We start from the raw sequence: 12,500 nt of genomic DNA on the forward strand, positions 1-12,500 counted from the left end.
TGTTGGGTGTGAGGAAGGCCCCGTGTGGTGTGCTGGGTGTGAGGAGGATCCCGTGTGGTGTGTTGGGTATGAGGAGGGCCCCGTGTGGTGTGTTGGGTGTGAGGAAGGCCCCGTGTGGTGTGTTGGGTGTGAGGTGTGTTGGGTGTGAGGAGGGCCCCGTGTGGTGTGTTGGGTGTGAGGAGGGCACCGTGTGGTGTGTTGGGTGTGAGGAAGGCCCCGTGTGGTGTGCTGGGTGTGAGGAGGGCCCCGTGTGGTGTGTTGGGTGTGAGGAGGGCCCCGTGTGGTGTGTTGGGTATGAGGAGGGCCCCGTGTGGTGTGTTGGGTGTGAGGAAGGCCCCGTGTGGTGTGTTGGGTGTGAGGTGTGTTGGGTGTGAGGAGGGCCCCGTGTGGTGTGCTGGGTGTGAGGAAGGCCCCGTGTGGTGTGCTGGGTGTGAGGAGGGCCCCGTGTGGTGTGTTGGGTGTGAGGAAGGCGCCGTGTGGTGTGTTGGGTGTGAGGAGGGCCCCGTGTGGTGTGTTGGGTGTGAGGAAGGCGCCGTGTGGTGTGTTGGGTGTGAGGAGGGCACCGTGTGGTGTGTTGGGTGTGATGAGGGCCCCGTGTGGTGTGTTGGGTGTGAGGAGGGCCCCGTGTGGTGTGCTGGGTGTGAGGAGGGCCCCGTGTGGTGTGCTGGGTGTGAGGAGGGCCCCGTGTGGTGTGCTGGGTGTGAGGAGGGCCCCGTGTGGTGTGTTGGGTGTGAGGAGGGCCCCGTGTGGTGTGCTGGGTGTGAGGAAGGCGGGGCCCAGTTCTTGACCTCTCCCCTCCGACAGTCAGGTATCCATTCACACCTGGATGATTAAAGTCAATTATTCCAACAGTAAAAGAAATAGAATGACAGGGACATAGAAAGCAAATGACTCAAAGTAAAGAATGTCCTCAATTTCTAAGCAAATGACTCAAAGTAAAGAATGTCCTCAATTTCTAAGCAAATGACTCAAATTAAAGAATGTCCTCAATTTCTGAGCAAATGACTCAAATAAAAGAATGTCCTCAGTTTCTAAGCAAATGACTCAAATAACAGAATGTCCTCAATTTCTATGCAAATGACTGAAATAACAGAATGTCCTCAATTTGTAAGCAGATGACTCAAATAACAGAATGTCCTCAATTTCTAAGCAAATGACTCAAATAAAAGAATGTCAGTCCTCAATTTCTAAGCAAATGACTCAGATAAAAGAATGTCCTCAATTTCTTCAAATACTAGTGACAGGTCTAGCTAGCTCGCGGCACGCGCATGGACAGAGGGAGGGAAGGAAAGCCTGGACAAGACGGATTTTGGGTGTTGTTTTTGTTTTTTTTTCCCGCTGTAGCTGAGCTGACGTAACAACAGTACAGGCCCCGCTAGTGTCACATGGGTGGTCCCACCTGAAGCCTGAAGCCTGTAGCCTGTCGCCTTGCTAAAGTACCAGTCGGTCTAAAACCAGATTAAAAAAAAACACACACAAGATGTGTGCTGACCTCGTGTTGACTTGCCCTTTTCTTTTCGTTTTGTTTGTTGCTTGCTTTCTGTTTGGTTTCTGTTTTTTTTTGGTCCAAGATTATTCATTCAGTTTGTGACCTATGCCCTGCTTTACTGCCCTCCCCTCCCCTTCCCTCCCCCCCTTCCCTGTTAACTATCCCCCCCCCCCTCCCTTTACCTTGTGCTACTTTGGGGTTTTATGTGTCGGTCACCGGGCGTTTGCTTTGTTTATATTATACAGGACATGTGGGAATGCGTGTAGGGGGCAGTCCGCACGCTCTGACATCTGTTTGATAATGTCTCAATTCTCTCTCTGTCTCTCTTTCTGCGTGTGTGCAGGGTGTGTGTGTGTGTGTGTGTGTGTGTGTGTGTGTGTGTGTGTCTTTCTGTCTGTGTGTCTGTCACACACACACACACACGCACGCACGCACGTACACACACACACACACACACACACACAATCTCTTTCTTTGTCTGTCTCACACAAACGCGCGCGCACACACACACACACAATATATATATATATATATATATATATATATATATATATATATATATCTGTGTGTGTGTGTTTATATTTATGTATGTATATATATATATATATATATATATATATATATATATATGTGTATGTATATAATTGTAAATACTAGCATTTGTACCCGTCTACATAGGGAGTGTGTGTTCCACAGATAAAAGGCAGCGCGGAGGACTGAAGTAGATACAGGTTGACTCGCAGGACTGAATCCGAGCAGCTGAAGCCACAGTGGTCCAGAGAGAGAGAGAGAGAGTGGCCGCGCGGAGCAGTGCCATGCTGATGGTTAATGCATAGGACGACTGGCCTCAGAGTACTCTACTGTACTTCGCGACAGGTCCAACTTCTCTCTCAAGGCTTCAACAACTGTCTCTGCGTGAGAATGCGACTTCAGAATGCACACCTCCGTCTTGAGTTTGATCGCATGGTTGCGCTGTGTCGCAGTGGGGGGGTCATCGATTGATGAATTACAGTGATAATTGCTTGACTTTGGAGATTCTTCACGCCTCGCAACTTGGTTTGCCGGGAACCTGGCACGGGTTCTGACAGAGCACATGAGCCCCAAGGGAGCCGCGCGGCACTTTTTTCGGACTGAGCGGACACACTTCGTTCTGTGTGGACATCACGTGGCCATTGGGAATTTATACAGACTTCACAAAGAAGTTCAAGTCCATTTCCCCCAAAGCATGTATATTTTTATACGAATAAAAAAACAACAACAACAAACAAAAAAAACAAAACAAAAAAAAATGCAGCGTTCAGCTGCCTTCATCGCGGATACTGCGGTGTCCATCTGATGAACGAGAAGATACAATTAAAAAAAAAAAAAAAATAAAAAAGAAAAAGAAAAAAATCGAGAGATAATCTAAATAAGAAGGCTGTATTATGGTCTGAAGCATGCCTCTCACAGAACACAGTAACGGCTGTTTCGGACACGGCGTGCACCGTGAACAGTTTGAAAAAATGCGGTTGAAAAATTAATGTTTCAGCGGCCAAACACGGTTTCAGCTATTCAGTGGTTTATAAAGGACGTTGTATGTGTGTTATGAAATGAAAGTGCACGTGCAAGAAATGATCTGTGGTTATGAGTGGTTCTTATTGCACTGGCTGCAGACACCGCGTTCTGTTTGCCGAAAACACAGCATCAGTCAGTATTGTCATGTCCCAGCCTGAAGAAATCACCGGGGGGAAATGATGCCCGGTACCGCGTGCACGTGTTTGGCGCTCACGTGGGGTACCTTCCCAAGGTCAGGTTTGTGGAGGGAAGGAAGGGGTGTGGAGGGGGTGCGGGGAGCGGAGCGGTGTCCCTTGAGGGTGCCCCGTTTAGCGTGAGGTCGGTCAGTACTGGAACCTCGGTGTTCAAATCCAGTGTGGTCCTTTGTTCCGTACACGAGCGTTTAAACCAGTCATCCCTGTATGTTTGAGTGAAGTAGCAAGATGTCACACCCCCCTACCCTCGCCCACACACCCCCCCCACCCAATCACCAGCACCCCGACGACCCTCGGGTGGAGAATGTTAAGTGGCGTATCGCCTCAGTGTCCACGGCACTGGTCAGGACAAGCACTTGGTAATGGGTGGGCCAGCACTGAGCGATTTGTTCCGGATCCTCCAGATATTGTGGGCAGGGGGAAGGTGTGCCTGAGAGATATACATCATTGTTCTCTGTCTTGTCTCCTGTCTGTCTGTCTCTTGGGCGAATTATGTGTGTGCCCGTGCGTGTACATGTGTGTGTGTGTGTGTGTGTGTGTGTGTGTGTGTGTACATGTGTGTGTGTGCATGTGTGTGCATGTGTGTGTGTGTGCATGGACAGAGAGAGAACGGAGACAGACAGATAGATAAATGGAGAGAGAGAGAGAGAGAGAGAGAGGATGATCTGATCTCCAGACCCGGGGTCAAACTGGGGTCACCGAGTTAAGAATGAGGTCAAGCCATCTCGCTCCCTACGTCAGACCTGGCACCTGCAACATAACACACACACACACACGCACGCACGCACGCATGCACACACCACCGATACATAATCACACACAGTGAAATCTGCATCTTTCTGGACACCCATTCTCTTTTTTTCCGGAACAAAACCAGTGTTTTTTCGAAGCCATTGAAGACTGGGAGAGAATTTGACTGTTTCATCATCTGAGGTAATTCAGTAAGCAAACAGAATGCTTTGTTCGGCTCAGCTTTCGGAAAGAAAATGTTTAAGAGAAAGAAAAGGGTCACGGCAGAGAGTGAGGGGGTGAGGGTGGGGGAAAGGAGATGGTCAGGGGAGGGAGGGGGGGGGGGTGATGGAGAGGGAGGGGGGCGTAGGTGTGTTAATTTTGTGGTTTGTGATTCAGATGTTTTAAACTCTGATGATGACCGAGGTACACGTCAACATGGTGTTGTATTGAATTTCAGTGTGTGTGTGTGTGTGTGTGTATGTGTGTGTGTGTGTATGTGTGTGTGTGTGTGTGTGTGTGTGTGTGTGTGTGTCTGTGATGGTCATTGTTTAATTTAACGTCTTTTGTGGTAGCGCGCGCTTGCGCGTGAGTGAGTGAGTGATTGTATGTGTGTGTGTGTGTGTGTGTGTGTGTGTGTGTGTGTGAGAGAGAGAGAGAGACAGACAGACAGACAGACAGACACACCAGCGAGCAACAGAGGCCTACCACAAGCTGAGAACGAAGAACAGGGGGAAGCAATAAAAATGAGCAAGATGTATATATATATGATAGTCAGTCGTGTCCGACTATGACCATCAGAACAGCAGAGGAGGCAACTGCTGTTCCGACTATTTGAGCTAGAATTTGATTATAGTGGAGAGTGTCTTGCCCAAGTTACATCCCCACTCTCTTGGCCAAGAGGGTTTTAGGACAGTCGGCGTTGGGATGGTTCCCAAAAGGCCAACTAGCCCACAAGGCTGCAGCACTAAGAACCAGTGCAATTTTGCCTCCAAGTTTGAGAGTCATAGTCCTTCACAAAAGACTAAGCTGTAAATGATTTCCCATTGACTGGAGAAACCATTGAAAATACAGCTCTCACTTTGCTGTTGGCCCAAATGTAAACTTATGTCAATCTGTGATATAAGCCGAGTGTTGAGCCGATCAACATCAGCAAGATGTACAGTGGTATGACAACAACATGTTTCGTCGCTCCTACTGGGGAGGTTCACTATCGTTTGTTTTTTTGTTTTTTTTTGTTGTTGTTGTTTTGTTGTTTTTTTTTGTTTCTTTTTGTTATGTTTAATCCACATGTCGTTTTCTTAGGTTACTGAAATTGATTCCTGAGTCAGTTACAGTGTGTGTATTTGCGTGCGTGTGGTATATATATGTGTGTGTTTGTGGGCGCGTGTGTGGCATTTCCGTGTATGTGTGTGTGTGTGTGTGTGTGTGTGTGTGTGAAAGAGAGAGCGGGCGCGCACTTGTGTGTGTGACACAGCGACACAGCACTGAGTGATATCACCAACAGGTCAGCGGGGGGGAAAAAAAACGAAGGCAATGCGGTGTGGCCACGTGGAGTGATACGGGCGACATGAGTTTTGATACTCCTCTTTTTATCTCCGTGTCAGTTTTCTCCGGTTACTGGGGTGACTCCTGAGGCAGTTACAGTGTGTGTGTGTGTGTGTGTGTGTGCGTGTGTGTGCGTGTGTGTGTGTGCGTGTGTGTGTGTGTGTGTGTGTGTGAATCAGTGTTAGGCGGTGGATGCAGTAATCCAGGAAGAGGGTAGTATAGTGTGTGAGGATGAGCAGTCAGTGGATTGGTGTGGAGGGTGGTGATACGGTCACAGTAAGGCGGGAACGAAGACAAGTGGGAAACAGACAGACAGACAGGCAGACAGGCAGGCAGACAGGCAGACAGGCAGGCAGGCAGGCAGACAGACAGACAGGCAGACAAACAGACGTACATTCTCCGTAACTTCATAAACAAACGACTAAGAAGGACTCAGAAAGACGAGATTCAAAATTGAAACGTGGCGCGCACTCAACTTTCGAGCAGTTCGTTCCGCAAAGTTACATTGTTCACAGTCACCTATATCCCCCCCCCCTCCCTCCCACCTCTAGCCCCTCCCCCTCCCACACCCTTCCCCATCTGCACTCCGGGACATGGCGTATGCTTTGTGTTACCTGGTAAGTGTATGGAGAAGATAAAAAGCAATAATAACAATAATAATAATAATAATAATAACAGTGATAGTAAAAATAAAAATGTAAATAGAATTACTGTAAAACAATGATGATAATGTTGATATCATGATCAAGTAATGATGATGATGATATTGATGATGATGATGATGATAACAGGTTTTCATATCGCGCTCTAACCCCTCCGTACAAATTGAATGAGTCAGTCACACACACACACACACACATATACACACACACATACACACTCACACACACACACAAACACACACACACACACACACACACACACACACACACAACACACACACACACACACACACAATACCCCAACACTGATCTTGACAGCCATAAAAGCAGATTTGTGCAGACGTATGTGTTTTGAGACCAGATTTGAACTGATGGTTTTCAGCATACCGAATTTGGCTAGGGGACGTTCATTTCAAGTAATAGGACAAACATATGAAAAAGCACGCTAAGCTTTGTCCATGTGATACGTGTTTTGAGGCCAGATTTGAACTGAGGCTTTTAGTTTCAAGCATAACGAATTTGGTAGGGAACTGATTCCAGGTGACAGGTCCAGGGGGTGTGATGAAAAGGCACGCTTAGTGTGCTTTCTTTCACACGCGAGGAGTCAGCGGATGATCGTAATGCAAGACAGCGAACCTGAAGGCAGGAACACCTGATGACACTGCTGAACAACACACAAACCATGTGTGGGGCCTCTGATGTCCCCCCGAAACCTTCGGGAGTGGAGGGTTGGGGGGTCAGGATGAGAAGGGGGCGGAGAGTGGGGTTCGGGGGGCTGTGGGGGCGTAAGAAGCTTGGGAAGAAGGAGGGACAGAAGGGAAGACAGGGGAAGGGAGGGGGGGGGGGAAGAGGGAGGGGAAGGGGCGGGAGGTAAAGGAAAGAAAGGAAAGGTGAGGCGGAGTTTGGGTATTCCCGCGGTCACTGCCACTGTCAGGTTGTGTGCAAGTCACGGTAGTCCTCGTCAAGCTGATAGCAGTGGTAGCAAGGGACGTACCATACCGTACCATGCAATCACCCGTCTCCGTTTGTTCCTGTCTCCAAAGAATGCTTCTGATGAAACCAGAGACAAGACTATCCATCCATACGGTACACAGTGTACCGGAAAGACTTGTGTGACTGAATGAAGCTGTGGCCATACTTGAATACCTGCCCTGTCCTGCCATCCTCGCTCTTCATCAAGGACACCTGTCTGTCGGACCCTCTCAGCGCTGGGAGGTATCGTGTTGTGTTACACTCTCCATTGAGAAGTGGTGGACACTTGGTCAAAAGGTGAAAAGTACCACAGCGATCACACCAATCGGGGCAGTGAATTCAGGCACACTGTGTCAGGGGGCAGTGAATTCAGGCACACTGTGTCAGGGGGCAGTGAATTCAGGCACACTGTGTCAGGGGGCAGTGAATTCAGGCACACTGTGTCAGGGGGCAGTGAATTCAGGCACACTGTGTCAGGGGGCAGTGAATTCAGGCACACTGTGTCAGGGGGCAGTGAATTCAGGCACACTGTGTCAGGGGGCAGTGAATTCAGGCACACTGTGTCAGGGGGCAGTGAATTCAGGCACACGGTGTCAGGGGGCAGTGAATTCAGGCACACTGTGTCAGGGGGCAGTGAATTCAGGCACACGGTGTCAGGGGGCAGTGAATTCAGGCACACTGTGTCAGGGGGCAGTGAATTCAGGCACACTGTGTCAGGGGGCAGTGAATTCAGGCACACTGTGTCAGGGGGCAGTGAATTCAGGCACACTGTGTCAGGGGGCAGTGAATTCAGGCACACTGTGTCAGGGGGCAGTGAATTCAGGCACACTGTGTCAGGGGGCAGTGAATTCAGGCACACGGTGTCAGGGGGCAGTGAATTCAGGCACACTGTGTCAGGGGGCAGTGAATTCAGGCACACTGTGTCAGGGGGCAGTGAATTCAGGCACACTGTGTCAGGGGGCAGTGAATTCAGGCACACTGTGTCAGGGGGCAGTGAATTCAGGCACACTGTGTCAGGGGGCAGTGAATTCAGGCACACTGTGTCAGGGGGCAGTGAATTCAGGCACACGGTGTCAGGGGGCAGTGAATTCAGGCACACTGTGTCAGGGGGCAGTGAATTCAGGCACACTGTGTCAGGGGGCAGTGAATTCAGGCACACTGTGTCAGGGGGCAGTGAATTCAGGCACACGGTGTCAGGGGGCAGTGAATTCAGGCACACTGTGTCAGGGGGCAGTGAATTCAGGCACACTGTGTCAGGGGGCAGTGAATTCAGGCACACTGTGTCAGGGGGCAGTGAATTCAGGCACACTGTGTCAGGGGGCAGTGAATTCAGGCACACTGTGTCAGGGGGCAGTGAATTCAGGCACACTGTGTCAGGGGGCAGTGAATTCAGGCACACTGTGTCAGGGGGCAGTGAATTCAGGCACACTGTGTCAGGGGCTCGGCACGGGAGGGCGGGGCCCATCCTCTCCCGCTTCCGCCGTTCTAGCCATTGACACCTGGGCGGAGTGAGGAACATCGGAGTAAACTGCCTTTCTCAAGGACACAGCATCATGCCGAAAGTGGGGCCTCGAACCCTGATCACTGGTGAACACTGCACCACAAGTCCAACGCCCAACCGACTCTGCCACGACACTTCCTTTGTTCAGAAGTGATGGACGCCCAACCTGTGGGACTCATCGATACTCAAAACTGTGCATTGTGATATGACTCTTGGAAGAATGGCACGTGGTGCTTTATATAACTGGATTTCCTAAACATGAAAACAACAACAACAACAACAACAGAAATCCAAGATCTTAGACGCGTTTGTAAAATAAAAAGAAAAGAATGATGTAGTAGGTATGATATTGTCTTCAGTTCCACAAAGTCGAGCTTTATTTATCAGTTTGTCCACTTCCTGCACTGCTATGTGTTTCGCCTGGGTTATACTTGATCATCCCTATGTTGTTTTTCCCTCCCCTTACCCCCCCTCTCGGCTACCGCGGGTCCCCTCCCTTTTTCCTCCCTCTGTCCTTTCTCTTTCCTCCCTCCCTCTGTCCTTTCTCTGTCCTTTCTCTTTCCTCCCTCCCTCTGTCCTCTCTCTTTCCTCCCTCCCTCTGTCCTCTCTCTTTCCTCCCTCCCTCTGTCCTTTCTCTTTCCTCCCTCCCTCTGTCCTTTCTCTGTCCTTTCTCTTTCCTCCCTCTGTCCTCCTTCTTTCCTCCCTCCGTCCTCCCTCTGTCCTTTCTCTGTCCTCTCTCTTTCCTCCCTCCCTCTGTCCTCCCTCTGTCCTTTCTCTTTCCTCCCTCCCTCTGTCCTTTCTCTTTCCTCCCTCCCTCTGTCCTCCCTCTGTCCTCCCTCTGTCCTTTCTCTGTCCTTTCTCTTTCCTCCCTCCCTCTGTCCTCCCTCTGTCCTTTCTCTGTCCTTTCTCTTTCCTCCCTCTGTCCTTTCTCTGTCCTTTCTCTTTCCTCCCTCTGTCCTTTCTCTTTCCTCCCTCCCTCTGTCCTCCCTCTGTCCTTTCTCTTTCCTCCCTCTGTCCTCTCTCTTTCCTCCCTCCCTCCCTCTGTCCTTTCTCTTTCCTCCCTCCCTCTGTCCTCCCTCTGTCCTTTCTCTGTCCTTTCTCTTTCCTCCCTCTGTCCTCCCTCTGTCCTTTCTCTGTCCCCCCTCCCTCTGTCCCCCCTCTGTCCTCCAGTTGTGATGTAATTCAAGTCAACATTGTGAAGCCCGTGCTCTTTATCATCATTTAACAACATCATCAACAAACACCATCGACAAGAAAGCTATTCTGTATCAAGATGTGGTTATTTCAAACGATTTCTTCCTGGGCTTTTTTTTTTTTTTTTTCTTGTGGTTAATCAATGATGGGTGTGATCAGTACAGATTTAAATGTTTGGTTGTGTGGGTCCTTAAGAAATCTTATGTGAAAAAGGAAGAAAACAGCTCAACCCAGCGGACCTACTCTCAGGTTTTGGGGGGGGGGGGCATCAGTGGACAGTGATTGTTGACAGAACACGGCGTGAAACCTGTGACTGCTGCTGATTATATTATGATAATTATCGGTCATGGATACGGACCAGACTCACACACAAGGAACTGCCAGTAGGTCACGACCAGGGAAGCAGCACTAAGGAGGATGAAGAAACGTGTGTCGTTCGGTCGTTTCAGTCTGAAGGTAGGTGGTGGTGCCGTGTGGTGGCTGCAAGTCTGGGACCATTATTCAGTGTTACGGTTTCCTTGTAGAGTTGAGCTTAACCACCTGCATGTAGGTTGGCCAGGGCTTGGGTCTTGTATCAACTGATGGAGGGATCTGTTTGTCAATGCAGACAACTGCAGTGATAGTGTCTCAGGTTTGCGTGTGTGTGTGTGGGGGGGGGGGGGGGGGGGGGGAAGGAGGGGTGTGTGTGTGTGTGCGTTTGTATGTGTGCATTTACAAGGTTTGTTTAGGTGCATATTGGTGTGTCTGTTAGGATTTTTGTGACCGTACAGGGGATACGGATACGTGTGGTCGTGTTCAAACGTGTTTTGTTGTGCGTGTGAAGGAAGCGACGCAGTTGAACAGGACGCAGCGTTGGTGCGTATGTACAGGGAGTGATAACATTACCTTGGTGTGCACTCTTTTCCCGTCCACGAATACATAAACCAGAAAAAAAAAATATATATATATAAGATATGATAAAACACACACACACACCAACTTGTAACATTGTTCGTCAACGTGTCAGCTTCTAACATGCCGACGAGAGAAACAGACAGTAGTGGTGGTGGTGGTGGTGGTTGGCAGTCATCATTGAGGATGGGATGGTAGTTGAGACCTTGACCCCCATGAGTCTGAACAGGCTGACAGCCCAGCAGTATGCCTGTCGACAACAATGACGATGATGTGCCTGTGTAGTACAGCAGATTAAAACCGTAACTGGAGACCGGCCCATGAATATTCAAGCGAGCCCGTCAATTATTTTCCCCTGGCCAGATAGACATCACAGTTGTGGGAGAAGTAACTTAACACTGGTTCTACCCTGTTTTCTTCTTAAAAAAAAAAAAAAAAATTATATATATATATATATATATATATATATATATATATATATATATAGAGAGAGAGAGAGAGAGAGAGAGAGAGGTGTATTAGTGTGTGTATGTGTGCATGCGCGCGCGCACCAGTGTGTGTGTGTATGTGTGTGTGTGTGTGTGTGTGTGTGTGGATCTGAACCCGATCTGAAACCCTGTTCACTTTGGGCACAGCATGCATGTATCAGAAAGCAGGAAGGTGGGTGTGGTGGGGGGGGGGGGGGGGGGGAGTGAAGGGTGGGTGGCAGGAAGGGGTGAGAGGGTCATGGTTGTTGGTTGCAGGTGAGAACTTCAAACAATGGTAGTGATTATGTTTCTCCCTCTCTCTCTCTCTCTCTGTCTGTCTGTCTGTCTGTTTCTGCTTCCGTCTGTCTGCCTGCCTGCCTCTGTCTGTGTTTCTGTCTCTGTCTCTTTCTGTCTCTGTCTGTCTGTCTGTCTCCTCTCGATCTGTGTCCTTCATCCTTCTCTGTTCGTCTTTCTCATGTTGTTTCCCTCCCTATCTTTTTTCTCTCCATCCTCTCATCCTCCCCCCACCCCATCTCATCTCAATCCCCCCTCTCTCTCTCCCTTTTCTCTCCTCTATCTCTTTCCCTTCTCTCCCCCTCTCTGTCTCTCACTTTTCTGTCCTCTATTTCCCTTCTCTCCCCTCCCCCCTCCCCCTTTTCTCTCTATCGCTTTCCTTCTCCCCTGCTCTCTCCTTTTTCTCTCCTCTATCTCTTTCCCTTCTCTCCTCTATCTCTTTCCCTCCTCTCCTCTATCTCTTTCCCTTCTCTCACCCCCCTCTCGTTCTCTCCCTTTCTCTCCTCTCTTTCCCTTCTCTCCCCCCCCCCCCCCCTCTCTCTCTCCCTTTCTCTCCTCTATCTCTTTCCCTTCTCTCCCCTCCCCCCCTCTCTCCCTTCTCTCCTCTATCTCTTTCCCTTCTCTCCCCCCTTTTCTCTCTCCCTTTTCTCTCCTCTATCTCTTTCCCTTCTCTTCCCCCTCCCCCCTCTCTCCGTATCTCCTCCTCCCTCTCCGTATCTCTCACTCTGTCTCTCCCTCTTTCCCTTAACCCTTCACATCTGAATGCTTATGATTGGTATGTTTCCATTGATGGTTGTTTTGTTGTTTTCTGTTTGATTTGATTTTTGTTCCCATATTTATAACTGATATGAGAATTATTGTTGATCTGTTCACATGCCCCCTTCATGAGGGGGCCTTGGCATAAAATAAACAACCTCAGTCTCAACTCAATCTCTCTCTCTCTCTCTTTTTTCTGCCCCATCATCTGCAGTTTCAGTGGCATTACTCCCACGCCGCTCATTTAGA

General features: G+C 49.3%; 1 protein-coding gene across 5 annotated transcripts in view; it reads left to right on the forward strand.

The window, feature by feature from the left end:
• LOC143297570 (uncharacterized) overlaps positions 1-12,500 on the forward strand; it is a 363,335-nt gene that overhangs the window by 241,359 nt on the left and 109,476 nt on the right. Inside the window, exon 1 of one of the 5 annotated variants that reach the window (XM_076609953.1) lies at positions 10,193-10,299. The exons of the other annotated variants lie outside the window; for them this stretch is intronic. Within the exon in view, the coding sequence (XP_076466068.1) occupies positions 10,261-10,299 (39 nt within the window). The 5' untranslated portion in view covers positions 10,193-10,260. Of the gene's footprint in view, positions 1-10,192; positions 10,300-12,500 lie in introns of those variants that run through there. 5 annotated transcript variants of the gene reach the window in all.

Source organism: Babylonia areolata, chromosome 23, assembly GCF_041734735.1.
Source record: "Babylonia areolata isolate BAREFJ2019XMU chromosome 23, ASM4173473v1, whole genome shotgun sequence".
NCBI lineage: Eukaryota > Metazoa > Mollusca > Gastropoda > Neogastropoda > Buccinidae > Babylonia > Babylonia areolata.